This window comes from Eriocheir sinensis, chromosome 7 (genome assembly GCF_024679095.1).
Source record: "Eriocheir sinensis breed Jianghai 21 chromosome 7, ASM2467909v1, whole genome shotgun sequence".
Lineage (NCBI taxonomy): Eukaryota > Metazoa > Arthropoda > Malacostraca > Decapoda > Varunidae > Eriocheir > Eriocheir sinensis.
Window position 1 is genome coordinate 25,357,022 of NC_066515.1, and position 21,762 is coordinate 25,378,783.

A 21,762-nucleotide genomic window follows, 5' to 3' on the forward strand; every position below is an offset into this window, starting at 1 on the left:
TACTTAAAGGAGGTTAGTTTCTAAAAGGAGGAGGAGGAGGAGGAAGAAGAAGACAAAGAGGAGGAGAAAGGTAAAAAGACTTGATTCTGACATATATATTTTGTTCTAACTTAACTTTCCTTTCTCTTCCTCAGCTTCTCCATCGCTAACGAAAGAGAAGAAGAGGCAAAAGAATCCACAAAGAGGAACGTGAAGTTATATTTAATCAAGAAAACAATAAAACAACAAACTCAGAGATAAAATAATGGAAATAAAAAAGAAATGAAAATGAAGTAAGAGGAAGAAGAGAAAAAAACTGAAGATAGACAAAGAAGAAGAAGAAGGAAAAGAAGAAGAAGCTACAGGAATAAGGGGTTGATAAAGAGGAAAAGGATAGGGAAAGAAGGATAGAAGGAAGGAAGGATAGAAAGAAGGAAGAAGAGGCAGAAGAATCAACAAAGAGAAACTTGAAGAAATAGTTAATCAAGAAAAAACAATAAAACAACAAATTCAGAGATAAAATAATGGAAATAAAAAGAAAATGAAAATGAAGTAAGAGGAAGGAGAGAAAAAATGAAGATACACTAAGAAGAAGAAGAGAGAAGAAGAAAAAGAAGAAGAAGAAGAGGTTGATAAAGAGGAAAAGGATAGAAAAATAAGGATAAGGAAAAAAGGAAGAGGAGGAGAAGGCGTAAAAATGATAACTAATATGAAGAACAACAAAAACAAGAACATAAAAACAATAAAAACGAATCTGAAAACCAAGTAAAAAATAATAGTCAGAAGCAGAAGAAGGAGACCCCGAAGAAGATAGTAAAGATTAATAAGTAAAGAGATTAACAAAAAAAAAAGACGATCAAAGAAAACACATTAAACATACAGCAGAAGGAAAGGAAATACAAAACACAATAAAGAAAACGCCAAGCAGAAGAAGAAGAAGAAAGAGAGACCCCCCAAAAGAGATAAAAAAAGATTAAGTAAGAGAGAATACCAGAAAAAAAAGACGATCAAAGAAAACACATTAAACATACAGCAGAAGGAAAGGAAATACAACACACAATAAAGAAAACGCCAAGCAGAAGAAGAAGAAACAGAAGAAGTAAGACCCCAAAGAAGATAGTAAAGATTAAGAAGTAAAGAGAATACCAGAAAATAAAGACGGTCAAAGAGAACACATAAGGAAATACAACATACAAAAAGAAAACGCCAAGCAGAAGAAGGAAAGACCCCGAAGAAGATGTCAGCCTTCCCCGTGGCGGTTGTTCGGGCCCTGGCGGCGTGGCGGAAGAAGGGGCGGACGCAGAGAGAGCGGCTGCCGTCCTCTTGCAGGGATGATGACGCGGCCACACCTGTGCTGCCCCGCTACCTGCAAGACCTCCTGGTGAGTGTGAATACTTGTAGTTGTAGCTGTTGATGATGTTAGTAGATGGTGGTAGGTATTTGTTTGTCGATATTGCTCTTCTTCTTCTTCTTCTTCTTCTTCTTTAACTACTACTACTACTACTACTACTATAATTTCTGCCTCTGCTATTACTACTACTGCAATTATTACTAATCCCCTCTACAGTTATCATCATCATCATCATTACCTCTGTACGGTGTGACTTTCTGCCTGTCACTAATTGCATGTAAATATCAAGCCATATAAAACAATTACCTGAGTGGAGGAGGAGGAGGAGGAGGAGGAGGAGAGGAGGAGGAGCAACAAAAAAGAGACGATGAACTCCTCCTCCTCCTCCTCCTCCTCCTCCTCCTTTTTACCTCCTCACCTTTACCTGTAATTAACGTGACCGGAAAAGACATTAGTCAAAGAGAGAGAGAGAGAGAGAGAGAGAGAGAGAGAGAGAGAGAGAGAGAGAGAGAGAGAGAGAGAGAGAGAGAGAGAGAGAACCATGACCTTGCATAACTCCCTCCCTCCCGAATGGTTCATAAAACAAGATCGATATTATCAAACAAAAAAATATAATAAAGTTATAATTTGCTAAGAGAAAAGTCAGGTCGGAGTTCCATTAGTGCCTCTTAAGGGAACACACACACACACACACACACACACCCACACACACACACACACACACACACACACACACACACACACACACACACACACATAGTGGATGGATGGAAATAAACGTAACTCTAATGAAATAATGAAAGACAGAGAAATAAATAAAAATATACTTGAAAACAAAGAAGGAAAAGACGGACAGACAGACAGACAGACATGATAGTAGTAGTAGTAGCATAGTAGTAGTAGTAGTAGTAGTAGTAGTAGTAGTCGGAAAAGAATAGAACTAAAAACACTAATAATAATAACGATGGTGATGATGATGATGATGGTGATGATGATGGTGATGATGGTGGTGGTGATAAGAAGAAAAGAGTGGAGTTGGAGTATCAATGGAGTGGTGTTGAAATGTTTGGTGATGAATTTAATGGCTGAAGTTACATTAGAAGCAGGAGGAGGAGGAGGAGGAGAGTGAGAACAAGTACATCAATTAATCACACACACACACACACACAAACACACACTTAATAACTTCCCCACCTCCTCCTCCTGCTCCTCCTCCTCCTCCTTCTTTACAGACGTCGATCAGCTGATGAGTGTAAACAAAGGTGACTGGCATAGCACACTAACACGTCAACTGCTTCTACCAAACCGTAACTCCATCGTTCGCGTCCCTAACAGTCCCTTTCCTGCCTGCTACAACATATAACCGCCCTCCCCCACCGCCTGTACCAACACCTTCAATACGTTCCTAACACTTAAACCTACTACTACTACTACTACTACTACTACTGCTACTGCTACTGCTACTACTGCTGCTGCTGCTGGTGGTGCTGCGTGGCTAAGATGGTGTCCTGGGATAATGTGTTAAAAGTGCTGCCCAAGTTACAGGTTATTAGATGTATATTTTAAGTCGTGGTTTTTTTTCTGTTTTTTGGTGTTTCTTGTGTGTGGGTGTGTTAAGTTTGGTGTGTGTTGTGTTGTCTTTAAGTTTTGTTTTGTTTTGTCTTGATGTATTTTCTTTGACATTTCTTATACTTATTCATATATTTGTTTGTTTGTTTGTTTGTTTTTTGTTTTTTATGTGAGTGTGAAGGTCTGTTTTAATGCTCCATGATTCGTCTTTGTTTTGTTTTTCTACTGATGTTTTTTGGTATTTTTCCCTGCAGTGTTTTCTTCTGTGTGTTTTATATAAGTTTGTTTGTTTGTTTGTTTTAATCTGTGAAGGTCTGTTTTTTAACGCTTCATGATTCGTTTTTGTGTTTTGTTTTCTGTACTGATGTTTTATTTTCCCTGCAGTGTTTTTCCGTGTGTGTGTGTGTGTGTGTGTGTGTGTGTGTGTGTGTGTGTGTGTGTGTGTGTGTGTTTATTTCTCTCGTTTGATTTAGTCGCGCTCGTTTGAATTGCGTTTTATATGTGTTTGTTTCTGTTTTTGGGGGGGTTTAATTCTGTGCCTGATTCATGGCTTGCTTGAGTGCTTGCTTGTTGTTGCTTTTGTCGTTATTGTTCTTGTTATTGTGACTCTCTATCTATCTATCTATCTATCAATATATTTTCCCTTCTTCGTGTTGTATTTCCTGTTTCTGTTTTTTTTTTCTTTTTTTCTAACTCAATCTTTCCCCTCGTCTCTATCTTTATCTATCTATCTATCTATCTATCTATCAATATCTTTTCCCTTCTTCGTGTTGTATTTCCTGTTTCTAGTTTTTTTTCTTTTTTCCTAACTCAATCTTTCCCCTCGTCTCTATTTTTATCTTTATCTGTCTATCTATCCATCTGTATCTATCTATCTATCTATCTATCTATCCATCTATTTTTCTATCAATATTTTTCCCTTCTTTGTGTTGTATTTCCTGCTTGGGGTTTTTTTTTCATAGCTGTCAATTTTTCCTTTCGTCTCAGTTTATCTTCATGTGTATCTATCTATCTATCTATCTATCTATCTATCTATCTATTCCTAGCGTTGGTGACCCTCCCTGCCTCACCTTCATTTCTGTGCAGGTGACACCGTTAATTAGCCACGCCCACCTCATCAGCCAGGTGGGAAGATGGCTCAACAGGTGTATCGATGTATTGATTAGCTATATATTACCTATTATTATTATTATTATTATTATTATTATTATTATTATTATTATTATTGATGGTGGTGTGCTTACTGGTGTCTTTACTACTACTGCTACTACTACTACTACTACTACTACTACTACTACTACCACCAATTACTACTATTACTACTACCACTGTCATTATTATCGTTTTTATTATTACTACATTTGTTCTATTCGTCAGCCATAATTTATTTTAATTCCTCACTTCCATTCATATCTGTCATATTATAATTAGTTGACTTAAGAAATGTAGGCCAAGGTTTGTGTGTGTGTGTGTGTGTGTGTGTGTGTGTGTGTGTGTGTGTGTGTGTGTGTGTGTGAGAGAGAGAGAGAGAGAGAGAGAGAGAGAGAGAGAGAGAGAGAGAGAGAGAGAGAGAGAGAGAGAGAGAGAGAGAGAGAGAGAGAGAGAGAGAGGCATCGTCATCGTCTTCATCATATTCTTGGAAACACGTCTCGTCATCACTAATTGTACGTCATCATTTTTTCATCATCGTAGAAGAGAACAGGGAGAAAGGTGTGAACTGGAGAGAGAGGGAGAGGGGGAGAGAGAGAGGGAGGAAGAGGGAGGGAGAGAGTAATGGAGAAAGTACACAAGGAAGAGTAGATAATGGATTCTTGACATGGAGAGATGGAAGGAAATGACAGGAGGGATGGAGGGAAATGTCGAGGTGAGGGAAGGAGGGAAAGGGAGGAAGGAAAGGAGAGAGAGGAAGAAAAGATTGGACGAAAGATAGATTAAAAGATAGATAGACAGACAGACACAAGATTACAAAGGAAGAAGAGGAGGGAGAAGATGTAAAGAAGAAAGTTAACTAGAGGAGGAAGACGGAGAACAAAAAAAATAATTGGAGGAAGTGTAAAAAGAAAAGGAAGAGGAAGCTGAAGAGGAGTCAATATTTTTTTTACAAAGGAAAATGAGCAGAAGAAAGAAAGAAAGAAGAAAATTAAGTTTAGGATGATAAAATAGAAAAAAAAGTTTAGGAAGGGAAAGAAGAAGAGGAGGAGGAGGAGGAGGAGGAGGAAGATGTTAGGTGACCATTTACTCTTTTTTGTTACCTATACCATATTACCGTAATGGCCAACTCCTCCTCCTCCTCCTCCTCCTCCTCCTCCTCCTCCTCTTCCTCCTCCTCGTTCTGCAATTTCATCCCCTTATTTGACAACATTAAACAGTGAATTTCATACATACATACATACATACATACATACATACACACCCATGCATTCATACCTACAGACAGACAGACAGACAGACATGCAGGTAGAAAGACAGTAAGAAAGTTAGTAAAAGAAAGAAGAAAGAAATTGAAGAAAAAACCCAAAAATTTATAACAGGAAAGAAAGAAAGAAAAAGAAATATAAATGAGATAGATCGTGACAGATAGATAGATAGATAGACAAACAGACAAGCAAGCAAGTAGACAGACATACAAATAAACAAAAATATAGACGGGCAAGATAGATAGATAGACAGACACTTTAAGACAGACGAAAAGGAAAAGGAATAAACAGAAACAGACAGACAGACAGACAGACAGGTACTCAGAATTGATAAGGGCGTTTCCTCCTGGTTATAATGTGAGTCTTTGCGCTTTATAAGAATTTCCTGACGTTTGTTATTCACGGAAAGAGTACACACACATACACACACACACACACACACACACACACACACACACACACACACACACACACACACACACACACACACACACACACACACACACACACACACACACACACACGATAACTCACATATTCGCCTTTCTTTGATGTCTATTAGGGGTAATTATGTATACTCTCTCTCTCTCTCTCTCTCTCTCTCTCTCTCTCTCTCTCTCTCTCTCTCTCTCTCACCTAGGAACGACATTCTTTATTAATTAACCTGTGTACCTACATGCTAGTCACACCTTTCCTCCTCCTCCTCCTCCTCCTCCTCTTCCCATCTTCCCTCACTTAGGTATATGGTAATGCATCTTCCTCCATCGTTTATCTTCCTCCTCCTCCTCCTCCTCCTCCCCCTCCTCTTCTTCTTCTCTTCTAAGTCAATAAATTCTTTTCGTAAATTATGAGGAAGATTTTACTGAACTGAAAGAAAATGTGTTGCTATGAGAGAGAGAGAGAGAGAGAGAGAGAGAGAGAGAGAGAGAGAGAGAGAGAGAGAGAGAGAGAGAGAGAGAGAGAGAGAGAGAGAGAGAGAGATTAGTAAGGAAGGAGGTAATGGAGGACCGTAACTGGAGGAAGGGGAAGAGGAAGAGGAGGAGGAGGAGGAGGAAGGGGATTAAAAAAAATAAAGAGAAGAGGAAGAGGAAGAAGAGAGGAGGAAAAGATAATTCAATGATAGTGAAAAGTTAGCTAAACACAGTAATAAGAAAGTGACAAACTATTATAGTGAAAAATTGTGGTGAGATAGTGATAAGATTGTGAGGAGGAAGAAAGAGGTAGCGAGGTTAGGTTAGGTTAGATAGTGAATAGGTATGATAGTGACAGGTAGTGGGATAGTGATGAAGATAGTGAAGGGTAATGAAAGATAGTGAGGTTAGGTTGTTAGATTGGAAAGATGGTGAAATAATAGTGAAAGATAGTGGGAGATGGTGTTAAGTAGCAAAAAGATAGTGGAAAAGATAGTGAAGAGATGAGAGATAGTGAGAGTCAGTGATAAGTAGCAAAAAGATAGTGGAAAAGATAGTGAAGAGATGAGAGATAGTGAGAGTCAGTGATAAGTAGCAAAAAGATAGTGGAAAAGTAATGAAAAGATAGTGAAAAGATATTGAAAGGTGGTGAAAATAGTGAAAAGATAGTGACAGGGTAATGAAAGATAGTGAGGTTAGGTTGTTAGATTGGAAAGATTGTGAAATAATAGTGACAGATAAGTAGCAAAAAGATAGTAAAAAAAAGGTATGAAATTATAGTGAAAAGATACTGAAAGGGGATGAAAAGTAGTGAAAAGATAGTGACAGGGTAGTGAAAGATAGTGAGGTTAGGTTGTTAGATTGGAAAGATAGTGAAATAATAGTGACAGATAAGTAGCAAAAAGATAGTAAAAAAAAGGTATGAAATTATAGTGAAAAGATACTGAAAGGGGATGAAAAGTAGTGAAAAGATAGTGACAGGGTAATGAAAAGATAATGATTGATAGTGATAGTATTCCGCCTATTTATTTCCCCTTTATCGTTGAAGCATAAAAGGTCCCATCCATTACCCACAGATATTTTTTCTCCCTTACCCTGCGATCATCTTCCTTACACAACACCAACAAAAGGACGAACACTGTACCGAAATATATGTAAACGTGTGTCATTCATCCAAACACACACACACACACACACACACACACACACACACACACACACACACACACGGTAATATTTCTTCATCTTCGCTTATTTCACTAACTTATCCTCTACGTCCGTCTTTCTCATACAACAATAGTAAAAGATGATCGCTAAAATGAACACTAATAACCGAAGTAAATGTGTATGTGTTTCACTCGCTCAAACACACACACACACACACACACACACACACACACACACACACACACACACACACACATCATAATTTTTTTTCGCGTATTTTACAACCGTCTCCCGCGTTTAATTCTTTTTCTTATACAACAACGAACGAAAATAGCGATAAAATGAGCACTAAATCGAAGTATCTAAATGTCTGTCAATCGCCCTAACACTCTCCAACACACGCACACTCGATCATATTTCTTCTTAGCATATATTTATCTCATCCTCCATTTCCTTTCCTTACCCAACAGAGACGAAAAGACGAACATCGAAACGAAATATATAAGATCTCCGTCCGTCTCCCAAACACACACTCACACGCTCACACACGCTAATATTTCTTCTTCCTTTCAACACGCTACACAATACAGGTTAACGCTTCCTCACTCCCCTCACCCTCGGCCCTTTGAGCTTCCCCTTACGCCACAAAACCAGGAATAACCGCATACCCAGCCTGTATATATGAGGACAAGAGTTGTGTTATGTATTGGTGTAGTAGTAGTAGTAGTAGTAGTAGAAGTAAAGGGGTATTAGTGAGATCGAAGTAGTGTAAGGAAGAATATAAAAGAAGGCTGCTTACTTACAATGCCGTACCTGTGTGTGTGTGTGTGTGTGTGTGTGTGTGTGTGTGTGTGTGTGTAATTAGGTATGAATGCGCTTTGAGAAGGTAAACAAGAGGGGGGTTTTTTCTTGGTTTTTTTCTCTTCCTCAACGTGTGATTAAGCATTTATTATGGAAGAGGAAGAGGAAGAGGAGGAGGAGGAGGAGGAGGGAGGAAGGGGAAGAACATGAAGGAGGAGGAGGAGGTAATATATGTCAAAATAATGGAGGGGACATTGGTAGGGGGAGGGAGAGAGAGAGAGAGAGAGAGAGAGAGAGAGAGAGAGAGAGAGAGAGAGAGAGAGAGAGAGTAGGAGAAGGAGGAAGTCTCAGTTGGAAGAGGGAGAGTGAGTGAACGGGACTGGGAACGCCTCCTCCTCCTCCTCTTAAGTAGGAACGAGGAAAGGTCACAGGGACGAACGTTTGAAGAGTGAGGACATTCGATTAACCTGTGAAAGCTGAAAAAGAAAAAGATAAGCAGCAAAAAATATATAAAAGAAGAAATTATACTAAACTTCAGTGACGAACGTTTGAAGAGTGAGGAAATTCGCTTAACCTGTGGAAGTTAAAGAAAAAGAGAATTAGCAAAAAATATATAAAACAAGAAATTATATTAAACTTCAGAGACGAAAGTTTGAAAAGTAAGGACATTCGCTTAACCTGTGAAAGTTAAAGAAAAAGACAATTAGCAAAAAATATATAAAACAAGAAATTATATTAAACTTCAGTGACGAACGTTTGAAAAGTGAGGAAATTCGCTTAACCTGTGGAAGTTAAAGAAAAAGAGAATTAGCAAAAAATATATAAAACAAGAAATTATACTAAACTTCAGTGACGAACGTTTGAAAAGTGAGGAAATTCGATTAACCTGTGAAAGTCAAAGAAAAAGAGAATTAGCAAAAAATATATAAAACAGGAAATTATATTAAACTCTGAAGAAAAGTAGGTTTGAAAAAGACAGAACAGAAGAGAGGAAATAAAAGGGAAAAAAAGCGAAGTTAAACAAAGAGATTAATGAAGAAAAGAGGAAGCATAGAAAGAGAAGGAAGACAAAAATAACAAGAAAATAAATTGAATAGAGAAGAAAAGAGAAAAACAGTAAGAAGGAAAAGAGATAACACATATAAGGAAAGAAAAAACGACGCAAAAACAAGTGACGATCGTTTGTAAAGTTGAGGACATTTGATTAACCTGTGAAAGCTGAAATTAAAAAGTGAAGCAGCAAAAAATATATAAAACAGGAAATTATATTAAACTCTGAAGAAGAAAAGCAAGGAAGAAGACAGAACAGAGGAAAGGGAATAAAAGGGAAAAGCGAGAGGAAGACAAAGAGATTAATGGAAGAAGAGGAAGACAAAAATTAACAAGAAAATAAACTGAATAAAGAAGAAAAGAAGAAAAAAAGATAAAATAACAAGGAAGAAAAAAACGAAGTAAAACCAAGAATAAAAAAAAAAACAAGAAAACAAAACATAAAAAAGTAAGTAACAAATCTGAAATATTACTAAAAAAAAAAGAAATCAGAAAACTATACATAATAAGGAAGAAGAGGAAGACAGGAAGACAGCTAAGAAGAGGAGGAGGAGGAGAAGGAAGAAGATGCACCTGGTATTGAAATCACGAAGGTGGGCGTACGCTGTTCACCCACCTGTCATCCACGTGTCCCAGGTGAGCACGGGAGGGAGAGAGGGAAGGAAAGAAGGAAGGGAGATGGAGGAGAAAAGGAAAGTGTTAGCAGCAAGGAGGAAAAGAAAAGGAGGAAAACAAATAGTGGAAAAAAGAATATCCGAACACGAGGAGAAGATAATAAAGAATAAAAAGAGAAAGAGAGAAACGAAGGAAAAGGGGATGACACGTAACAAAGAAGGAACGGAGTGAAAGAAAGAAGGAGAGGAAGAAGGAATGAAGGAATGCAAACAGGAAGGAAGGAGAGATAGAAAGCGAGGAAAGGAGGGAAAGGGAGGTGAAAGCAAGGAGGAAAAGGAAGGGAAGGAAGGGAGATGGAGAAGGAGAGGAAAGTGTTAGCAGCAAGGAGGAAAAGAAAAGGAGGAACAAAGAAGGAACAGAGTGGAAGAAGAAGGAGAGGAAGAACGAATGAGGGAATACAAAGAGGAAGGAAGGAAGGAAGGGAAACAGAGAAGGAAGGAAAAGCAAAAAGCGAGGAAGGGAGGAAAAAGGGGAGGTGGAAAGCAAGGAGGAAAAGGAAAGGAGGAAAACAATAAGAAAGTGAAGGAAATAAGAAAGATTAGAGAAAGAAAACGAGGAAATAAATAAGGAAAAGGAGACGGTGAAGTAAGAAGTAGGAAAAAAGGAGGAAGGAGTTAAGAAGAAAGCATAGAAAATAAAATAAAAAATAAGTGGAAGATCGAAGGAAAGATGAAAGGTTTCGATAATAAGATCAAAAGAAGGAGGAAGAAGTAAATAAATAAATGGGAGAGGGATACATGTGTGTGTGTGTGTGTGTGTGTGTGTGTGTGTGTGTGTGTGTGTGTGAAAGAGAGAGAGAGAGAGAGAGAGAGAGAGAGAGAGAGAGAGAGAGAGAGAGAGAGAGAGAGAGAGAGAGAGAGAGAGAGAGAGAGAGAGAGAGAGAGAGAGAGAGAGGTAAGTGACAAAGTGCAAATGGAAACGAGAATTAGTTATGAAAGACGAAGAAGAAAAAAAGAAAAAGGTTATGGAGGACGAAGAAGAAGAAGAAGAAGAAGAAGAAGAAGAAGAAGAAGAAGAAGAAGAATGTGTGCAAATTAACGTATGGTCCTTAAAAGAGAAAGAATAAAGAGACAAATGAGAAAGCTTATAAGAAATTCAATAGAAGCTTCGGTGTCTTATGAGGGAACGGAGAAACTGTCCTTGAACCTGAACTTGAGAGCTTAGGAAATGGAGCGATGGCGTCCTATGAAGGAGGTGTAAAGCTGTCCTTGAACCTGAACTTGAGAGCTTAGGAACCATTATGGAGCGATGGTGTCTTATGAGGGAACGGAGAAGCTGTCCTTGAACTTGAACTTGAGAGCGAAACATTGCGAATTTGAATCTTTCCTTTCCTTCTTAGACTTAACTCATTTTTCTTTATCCTATCATTTCTGTTCGTCTTTTTATTCTCTCTCTCTCTCGCTGTTATTATGACCTTGAGTACACCTTCCTTTCACTTTCACTTTTCACCTCATGTTGACTCACTCACCTCATCACTAATCATTCTGTTTCATTATTATTATGGGGATCTTTTTTTTATCTTCTTCTTCTTCTTCTTCTTTTCTTTCTTTTTCTTCTGCGTTTTCTTTCTTCTGTTTCTGTGTCTTCGTCTTCTTGTTATTTTTCTTCTTTTCTTCTTGTTGTTATTTCTCTTGTTCTTCATCTTCTGTCTCTCGTTCTTGTTCTTCTTTTCTTCGTCCTCTTCTTCTTTTTCTTTTGTCTTCTTTGTTTTCATTCGTGTTTCCGTTCGTGTTAATTTTCTTTCTCTTATTCTGTTTTTTTTTATTTTTTGTTATTTGTTATTACGAAGATGAATTTGTTTTGTTTATAAATTTCACTTTTTTTATTTCAACTTTTTCTCCTTTTCGGTTTTTCTTCTTCTTCTTCTTCTTTTTCTTCTTCATCTCTTTTCTTCCTCTGTCTTTTCTTTTTCTTCTTTTTTTTCTCCTTCTGCCTCTTTCTTTTATTTTTTTCTTTATTCTTATCTTCTTCTTCTTCTCTTTCTTCTTCTTCTTTTTCTTCTTCTTCTTTTTCTTCTTCTTCTTCTTCGTCATTTGTAGTTCATGGGAATCATTTATATTTTTACTACCTCCTCCTCCTCCTCCTCCTCCTCCTCCTCCTCCTCCTCCTCCTCTTCATCATCAACACCACCATTCTTCTCACCCTTCCTCCTCCTCCTCCTCCTCCTCCTCCTTCTCCCCCCCTTATAATTATCTTCCCCGCTGAACCATTTAACTATGCAATGGTCCCCTGCAATTTTCCTTTCCTTCTGTCCTCCACTTCAAAGACTTCAAGAGGACAGGGAGGACAAACTGACACTTGAGAAGAAGAACTTATTGATTGGTGCAGAGGAGGAGGAGGAGGAGGAGGAAGAGGAGGAGGAGGAGGAGATGTTATTTGAGGTTATGGAAATGTTGTTGTTCTCTTCAATCTTCTTCTCATTCTTCTTTCTCTTCGTATAACAAGAGAATGGAAGTGTTTGTTAGTAAGGAGAAAGGTTGTTAAGTGTTTGTATTTTGTCTTCATTCTGTTTTCTCTTCATTTTCTTCATCTTCGTCTCCTCTGCATTTCATTTCTTCTTTTCATTCTTCATTCTCTTCCCTGTCTTCCTCTCTTGCGCATTCCCATTCTCCTCTTCATTCTTCTTTTCTTCATTCTCTTCTTTCTTCTCTTCCTGTCTTCCTCTCCTCCGCATTCCCATTCTCCTCTCTATTCTTCTTTCCTTCATTCTCTTCTTTCTTCTCTCCATCTCTTCGTCTCCTCCGCATACCTCCTCTTCATTCTCCTGCCTTCTCTCCACGGCTTCATCTCCTCCACATCTCCCTTCTTCTCTCCATTCTCTTCCCTTTTCTCCTCACCTCTCCGTCTCCTCCGCAGGGCAGCAAGGTGTCGGAGGGGGAGGGGGGAGGGACCACCAAGAGGCCCTCCACCACAGACTCGAACAAGGACGTCTGTTTCATGGTCGAGAGTCCTTACAGGGTGTTCAAGGTGAGAGAGAGAGAGAGAGAGAGAGAGAGAGAGAGAGAGAGAGAGAGAGAGAGAGAGAGAGAGAGAGAGAGAGAGAGAGAGAGAGAGTTATGATAGACTGACTAATATAAGTTTATCTAATTAATTTTATTTTAGTTTATCTCCATTTAATTCGTTTTCTTTCTTTGACATCCTCCTTTTCCTTTCCTTTCTTCCCCTTTATCATCTTTTTTTCTTCCTTTTCTTCCTCCCATATTCCTTACATTCTCCGTTTTCCTTCCCCTTCTATTCTTTTCACTCCCCCTTCAATTATTCTCCTTCCTTTCCTTCTCCTTTCCTTCCCTTCCTTACCTTTCCTGACCTCCCCTTCCTTCCCTCTTTCTCCCCTCTTCATCTATGCTATACTCCCCTCACATACCCTTCTTCTTCCCCTTCTCTCTCACCCCCCTTCCCCTCGTCCCTCACCCCACTTCCCCTCCTACCTCACACCCCACTTCCGCTCCACACTCACACCTTCCCTCCCCCTCCTCCTCCTCCTCCTCCTTCCCCAGATCGCAGCCAAGGGTGACATAGACCAGCTTCGTAGGATGTGCACGGAGGATCCCAGTAAGCTGACCCTGAAGGACCGGCGCGGGTGGACGGTTGGGCATCACGCGGCCGCCAACAACCAGGCTCAGGCCCTCGTATACCTCAGCAACCAGGGCACGGGTGAGAGAGGAGGAGGAGGAGGAGGAAGGTAGAGAGAGGACAAAGATGAGGAGGATAGTGATGGTTAGCAAAGAAAAAGGAGGAGGAAGAGGAGGAAGAAGAAGAAGAGGAGGCAGGAAGAAAGGAGGAAGAGAAGCTGGATTGGAAATGGAGCTCTCAGAGGAAGAAGAGGAGGAGGAGGAGGAGGAGGAGGAGGAGGAGGAGGAAGAAGAAGAGGCAGGAAGAGAGGGAGGAAGAGAAACTGGATTGGAAATGGAGCTATCAGAGGAAGAGGAGGAGGAGGAGGAGGAAGAGGAGAAGAAGGAGGAGGCATTGAGGTGAGAAAAGGAAGAAGAAGAAAGACAGAACGATAAAGAAAAGAAGGAAGAAGAGGAGGGAGAAGGAAGTGAGTAGATAGGAAGGAAAGTGAAAAGGAAGGAAAAAAGCTGGGTCTAAATTCACTTCCTTTCTTTTCATTTTCCTTCTTTTCCATCTTTCCCCTCCTTCATTTCATCCGTCTAATTGGTTTCTGTCTTTTTTTTGGGGGGGGATATTTTTTTTTCCTTTTTTTTCTCTCTATCAACGTCAGTCAGGCGGTCAGTCAGCTGTTTGTTTGCCTGTTTGGATTGCCTTGACTTGGTGTTTGTCTTTAATCAACGCTTGGACATTAGTGGGGAGGAGGGTAGTAGTAGTAGTAGTAGTAGTAGTAGGAGGAGGAGGAGGAGGAGGAGGAGGAAGTAGAATGATTAGAAGAAGAAAAAGAAAAGATGAAGAACAGGAGGAGAAGGAGAACATAAAGGAGGAGGAAGAAGAAAAAGAAGAATGAGAAGAGGAAGAAAAAGAAAAGAAGAATAAGAGGAGGAGAAGAACATGACTTATCGTTCCCTTTTCAGACCTTGAGGCGCGGGATGACCAAGGCTGCACTCCCCTTCACCTGGCTGTCCTCAGAGATGCCATGGATGCTGTGGACACGCTGATAGACTGGTGAGAGAGAGAGAGAGAGAGAGAGAGAGAGAGAGAGAGAGAGAGAGAGAGAGAGAGAGAGAGAGAGAGAGAGAGAGAGTAATAATAATAATAATAATAATAATAATAATAATAATAATAATAATAATAATAATAATAGACCACATGAAATTATACTGTAAATCAATATATAAAGTCTTAAAGCATATTTTTTTCACTAACATTCTCTCCTCCTCCTCCTCCTCCTCCTCCTCCCATGCAGTGGAATGGACACCAGTATTACCAACCTGGAGGGCGATGCAGCAATCCACGTGGCGGTCAACAGCAACAAGGTACATCTATTCACACCTGTTGGCTACACCTGAACACTGTATTGGTCTTGCTGTTTATATTTGTACTTGTTAGCTTGAACTGACTGCTTGCCTTCTCTTTACATATGATTTTTTCTCCACTTTATTGCCGCTACAAATAATGATAATAATAATAATAAGGATGATGATGAGAATAGTACTGCCAACAATACTGATACCAATACTAAAACAAATACCAATACTAATACTAATACCAATAGTAATACCAATACCAATACTAATACTAATACCAATACTAATACCAACACCAATACTAATACCAATACTAACACCAATACCAATACTAATACCAATACTAATACCAATACCAATATACTAATACCAGTGCCAATACTGATACTAATACGAACACCGATACTGATACTAACACCAATACTAATACCAATACCAATAATAATAATAATAATACCAACACCAATACTAATACTAACACCAATACTAATACCAATACCAATAATAATAATAATACTAACACCAATACTAATACCAATACCAATAATACTAATACTAATACCAACACCATTACTAATACTAACACCAATACCAATACTAATACCAACACCAACACCAATACCAATACTAATCCCACCACCACCACCACCACCCCAGGCAGCAATGGTGGACAAGTTGGCCCAGCGACACCAACGCGTGGACATATACCAGAAGGACGCCCGGGGCCGCACGCCTCTCCACCTGTCCGCGAGATACGACTACGTCCACTGCGCTAAGGCCCTGGTGAGAGAGAGAGAGAGAGAGAGAGAGAGAGAGAGAGAGAGAGAGAGAGAGAGAGAGAGAGAGAGAGAGAGAGAGAGAGAGTGTTTGTGTGTCCTTATATAGATAAATAGAGATACAAGATGCCCCAACGAGCCCTGCGAACTAACCATCTGTTCCCTTTAAGCTCGACAGTGAGGGGTTTACAAGATGCCCCAACGAGCCTTGCAACTACGGCTACCACCCCATTCACGTGGCCGCCCGCAACGCCTCCATAGGGGTGCTGGAGGCCCTGCTCAAGTTTGCCGAGAGCCGAGGGTGTGTGAGGGAGAGGATGATCACCATACCTGACCTCGAGGGGAATGTACCGCTCCACCTGGCTGTCCATGGTGGGGAGATTAAGGTGAGAAAGGTGTGTGGGAGGGGGGGCTGGAGAAGGGGGGTTGTGTGTGTGTGGAGGAGGGTGTGTGTGTGTGTGTGTACGTGAGAAGAGAACTGTATAGGTGTGTATATAGAGAGGGAGTTTTGAAGGGTGCATAGAGAGAGAGAGAGAGAGAGAGAGAGAGAGAGAGAGAGAGAGAGAGAGAGAGAGAGAGAGAGAGAGAGAGAGAGAGAGAGAGAGAGAGAGAGAGAGAGAGAGAATTGTGTTAATCCATATATAGTTACTCTGAGTCAAGACCTATAGTAGCTGTTTGGGGTTTTGTTAGGTTAGGTTAAGTTCAGTTCAGGGTATCTTCAAACACATGATAGCCAGCAACGTATAGTATAAATCAACAAAGAATGACCTCACTCTATTATATAGCAAGTCCCATTAGCAAGGAAGCATATATGAATTTCTAAGACCTATAGTAACTGTGGGGTTTTGTTAGGTCTGGTTAGGTTAGGTTTAGGATATCTCTGGTTTCCCTTCAAAACGCATAAATCTTTCGTCTTTTTCTTATATTCTTATGATCTGAACCTTTATTTGAATCTATATATTTCTACGTATCTTTCTGGACCATAGGCTTTGTGAGGTCCGAAGATCTATGTGAATCTATGTATGTTCTTCAGGCGGTGGAGCTGTGTCTGCGGAACGGGGCGCTCATCTCCACACAGCAGCACGACTATTCCACCCCGGTCCACCTCGCCTGCTCCCAAGGGTCGAATGACATCGTTGAGCTTATGTTCTCCTTGCAGCCCCAGGAGGTGTGTGTGTGTGTGTGTTTTGAAGGAGTTGTATATTCGTTTTGATTTTTTTTTTTTTTGCTTCTCTCCCTTCATTTTCTTTCACTTTCTTTTCATGTTCATCTTCTTTCATCTTCATATTCAGTCTGTTTCATCTTCTTTTCGTCAATTGATTCTCATTTTCATCCTCTCGGTCGTCATCTTTTCATCACTTTCATCTTTTCACTTTCATCTTTTCACTTTCATTTTCTCACCTTTATCTTCTCTCATCTTCATCTTCTTTCTGCTCCATCTTTTTCTTTTCATCTATTGATTCTCACTTTCATCCTCTCATTCGTCATCTTTTCATCACTTTTACCTTCTCACTTTCACTTTTTCACTTTCATTCTCTCACCTTCATCTTCTCTCACCTTTATCTTCTTTCCCCTCCATCTTGTCTCACCTTCATTTTCTCAACCTTCCTCATTTCAACCCTCATCTTCATCTCAGTCACCTTCATCTCAGCTTCATCTCCAACCATCATCATCACCACCCATCTCTCACTTTCATTTCACCTTCATCTCACTCTTATCTTCTCACCGTCACTCCTGCAGAAGATGAAGGCGCTAGCAACCCAGGACGCACAGGGCATGAGTCCCCTCCACTGTGCCGCAATGTTCGACCATCCCCTCCTGGTCACCTACCTGATCAACGAGGTGAGACGCTGATTAACTCTTGTATGAACACCTGTAGTTATTGAGGTTTTGGGTGTATGTGGTTTTTCTCCCTCGTTCTGAACCTCACACGCTAACACATTGCACTATAAAAAAAAAAAATAGTATCTCCTGCCTTTCCTTAACACATACCGGTAATTCATTGGTATATTTTCTTTTTATGTCATATCTACACGCATGTCAGATCCCATTTCCATGTTGTACTCCATATCCAAGTCACGTCTCCCATTTAACCCTATTTTCTATACTAATATCAAACCCCATTTCCATATTACACACGATCACAAAATCCAACGTCACTTTACATGTCATCCACACCCATATCAAACCCCATTTCCACATCTCACGTCACCCAAACATACCCCACATTGCACGTCATTTCCAAAACATGTCTCCCATTTAACCCTCATTTCTACACTAATATCAAACCCTATTTCCATATTACACACGATCACAAAATCTTACATCACTCTACATGTCATCCACACCCATATCAAACCCCATATCCACATCTCACATCACCCAAACATACCCTGAATAACACCCCCATCACCCTCGCCCACTACCCCATTCCCCCAGGGTGCGAGCGTGGACCTGGTGGACAAGGAACACAGGTCACCTCTCCTCCTGGCGGCCTCTCACAGTGGTTGGCGAAGCGTGGATGTCCTGCTCTCCAAGGGGGCGGACCCAGCCATCAGGGACTCGAAGAACAAGAATCTCCTGCATGTGGTGGTCATGGCTGGCGGCTCCCTGAGTGACCTGCTATCCTTGAACCATGCGAAGGAGTCCTGGGTAAGTGTGGGGGAGTGTTGGTTATGGGTTAGTGTCAGTTCAATTCTGGGTTAGTGTTAGCGCCCAAACCAGTGAGTCCTCTCCTTGAAGCATGTTAATTGTGATAGTACGAGTGTGGTGTTGGTTTTGGTTATGAGTTAGTGTCAGTTCAATGCAGGGTTAGTGTTAGCGCCCAAACCAGTGACGTCCTCTCCTTGAAGCATGTTAAGGGGGCCTGTGTGATTGTACGAGTGTGGTGTTGGTTTTGGGAGGTGGTGAAGGTGATTGAGTTTTGTGAGTGGATCTTGTTTTGTGATTTTGGTGGTGGTTTTGTATCATTGTGAATCCTTATGTAGTTTCTGATTTCATGTTACAAATGAATATAGAGTTACAAGTTACATAAAGCCTTGTAATGTGTGAATGAGTGTGTGTGTGTGTGTGTGTGTGTGTGTGGGTGGGTGGGTCTTACCTCTTGTATTCTCCTTATATTCCTATGTACTCGTATTTAGCTTCTGATTTTATGTTACAGATTAATATATCGAGTTACAAGTCACATATACCCTTGTAGTAAGAACATATTAGACTCCATATTACATGCACTTTACTTTCCTATCTTTTATTCTCTTTATACAGTGGAAATCCAGGATCGCAGTTATGTTGAACGAGCAGGACTCCCTCGGATGGTCGCCTCTCCACCATGCCTCCAGGAACGGCCAAATCAGCTCCCTCACCTCCCTCCTGCAACTCGGGGCATCTGTCAGGACCAAGGACAACAGAAACGAAAGCCCACTACACTTCGCCGCCAAGTGAGTGGACTGAGAGGCGTACTGAACTGGGTCTATGTGGGGGAGATAAGGTAATTGTGACTGACCTATAGATGGTGAATTGTAGATATGGTAGGGAGGGGACTGAGAGGTGGAGTGGAGTGGATATAGGTGTGTAGATGAGGTGGCTTTAGATGTAGATGATGCAATGTGATGGTGGGGTGTAGATGGTATATTCGTTCTTCTCAAAATTTCTTCTGCTTTGTAATCTTCTCATCCTTCTTAACTTTTCTTGCTTTCTCGCTGCATCTCTTCCTGTCTGTCTCTTGGTCTGTCCGTTGCTAGGTTTGCCATATAGTGAGTAGACAGGTAAGATATCCCACTACACTTCCCTGTCCAATCCTTTTTCTCTTTATTTTTGCAGTGAAATTGTCTCCTTCATCATCATCATCATCATTTCATTTAACGTCCACTTTCACTTTTCCTGAGCGGTTGGACGCTGTACGACTCTCCTCCATTCTACTCTGTCTTCTGCCCGATGCTCATCCAATCCCATCAATGCCAAGTCTTCCTGTATACACCTTCTCCACGTTTTCCTAGGTCTACCAACTGGTCTCCTTCCTTCTACCTCTAATCTCCCCACAACTCCCAGCACTGTATCCTCCCCTGCTCTCTTTACATGTCCAAACCATCGGAGTCTTTCCCTTCTGAGCACTGTTGCCAGATCCTCTACTCCACATCTGTTGTCTCCTTTTCAGCACACTAATTTCATCCATCACTAACCCTTCTCTAACCCTCCTCACGCCTTCATTAGCCCTTTAAGTAGTCCCACCTCTCATCTGCCACCTCAAACATGCGATAGCTCAGTGTGGTTTCAGTGTGTTCATCTCCGTCACGCTGGTGGTTTACTGAGTCTCCCCTTCGACAGGTACGGACGCTACAACACGGTACGCCAGCTAGTGGAGTCCTGCAAAGGTTTTCTTATCCTCAATGAATGCAATGACGAAGGCAAGACGGCACTTCACATCGCCAGTGAGGAAGGTGAGGACACACACACACACACACACACACACATATTTACTCATACATACACACTCACACATCCCTTTTTCTCACTCACACACACAGACTTCACTCCTTCACACCCTTCTCCCCCAGGTCACACCCGCGTGGTACAGCTGCTCCTGGGGAAGGGTGCGCTGCTTCACCGAGACCACCAGGGCCGTACCCCGCTCCACCTGGCCTCAGCGGGGGGCCACCAAACGACAGTCACGGCCATACTCACCGTCCACGCACATACGCTGGACCAGACGGACAAGGAAGGGGTGAGTTGTGGGTTGTGGTGAAGGGGAAGGTTAAGGAAGAAAATATGGGAAAGAATAGAATGTTTGAGGGAAGACAATAAAATAGAGTGAAATAGAAGACAGAATGAGTAATAAAGAAAAAAGAATAGAGGTTAAAGAAGAAAATATGGGAAAGAATAGAATGTTTGAGTGAAGACAATAAAATGGAGTGAAATAGAAGACAGAATGAGTAATAAAGAAAAAAGAGCAGAGGTTAAAGAAGAAAATATGGGAAAGAATAGAATGTTTTGGTGAAGAAAGAATAAAATAGAGTGAAATAGAAGACAGAATGAGTAATAAAGAAAAAAGAATAGAGGTTAAGGAAGAAAATATGGGAAAGAATAGAATGTTTTGGTGAAGAAAGAATAAAATAGAGTAAAATAGAAGGCAGAATGAGTAATAAAGAAAAAAGAATAGAGGTTAAAGAAGAAAATATGGGAAAGAATAGAATGTTTAAGGGAAGACAATAAAATAGAGTGAAATAGAAGACAATGAGCAAACAAGAAAAAAGAACAGATGAACTAACCTAACCTAACGTAACCTAACCTTACCCTTCCCATCCATTCTCCTCCCCAGAAAGAATAAGATAAAATTAAATAGAAGACAGAATGAGTAATAAAGCAAAAGAATAGAAGAACTAACCTAACCTAACCTAACCTAACCTAACCTCACCTTTCCCATCCATTCTCCTCCCCAGAAAGAATACCGGTAAGATAAAATGAAATAGAAGACAGAATGAGTAATAAAGCAAAAGAATAGAAGAACTAACCTAACCTAACCTCCTCCTTCCCTTCCCTCTCTCTCCCCCAGAACACTCCGCTTCACTCCGCTGTCCGCGCCAACAAGCCCGAGGTGGTCAGTCAGCTGATGACGCTAAATTGCAAGATGTTAGAGAACAACAACAAATGCAAACCTATCGACATCGCCCTCCAGTACAAGCTGTTTGAGGCGTCGCTGGCCCTCGTCACACATCCTCGGGGGTGAGAGAGAGATTTACATAGATTTACATAGAGAGAGAAAGACGGATTTACGTAGATATTTATCCCTCTCATCTCTCATCATCATCTCCCATCCCTTTACTTAGCATAATCTGATTTTAAATTGTCCTTCTCGCCATACTAGTTTCATCCATTACTAAAGCCTCCTCATCCCTTCAGTAGCCCCTTCTCTCATCCGCCTCCTCACCCGGCAGGCCCGACGAGGTGCTGGCCACGTCAAGCAACCTCAATGGCTGTGTGTGCATGGCGCTCATCCGCACGCTGCCCCGGGTGTTTGAGGCCGTGCTGGACCAGGCTATCGTGAGAGCCAACGTTAAGGAGACATCCAAGGACTTCTTCGTAAGTCGAGTTTTTTTTAAGATTTATCCACAGTATCACTAAGGGAACGGGAGATTTGATTACTCTCTCTCT

General features: G+C 40.8%; 1 protein-coding gene across 2 annotated transcripts in view; it reads left to right on the plus strand.

Moving 5' to 3' along the window:
- The first annotated feature begins 970 nt into the window (after positions 1–970).
- Positions 971–21,762, plus strand: part of LOC126995159 (transient receptor potential cation channel subfamily A member 1-like) — a 32,532-nt gene continuing 11,740 nt past the window's right edge. For both annotated transcript variants that reach the window (XR_007750049.1, XM_050854446.1), the window contains exons 1-15: positions 971–1,360; positions 12,777–12,887; positions 13,418–13,574; positions 14,447–14,537; positions 14,779–14,848; positions 15,497–15,622; positions 15,786–16,001; positions 16,649–16,783; positions 17,356–17,457; positions 18,055–18,267; positions 18,880–19,052; positions 19,939–20,051; positions 20,169–20,335; positions 21,164–21,333; positions 21,546–21,690. Coding sequence is in view for 1 of the 2 variants with exons in the window: in XM_050854446.1 (XP_050710403.1) it covers positions 1,217–1,360; positions 12,777–12,887; positions 13,418–13,574; positions 14,447–14,537; positions 14,779–14,848; positions 15,497–15,622; positions 15,786–16,001; positions 16,649–16,783; positions 17,356–17,457; positions 18,055–18,267; positions 18,880–19,052; positions 19,939–20,051; positions 20,169–20,335; positions 21,164–21,333; positions 21,546–21,690 (2,133 nt within the window). In the remaining variant the exon portion in view is untranslated. The remainder of the gene's footprint in view (positions 1,361–12,776; positions 12,888–13,417; positions 13,575–14,446; positions 14,538–14,778; positions 14,849–15,496; positions 15,623–15,785; positions 16,002–16,648; positions 16,784–17,355; positions 17,458–18,054; positions 18,268–18,879; positions 19,053–19,938; positions 20,052–20,168; positions 20,336–21,163; positions 21,334–21,545; positions 21,691–21,762) is intronic.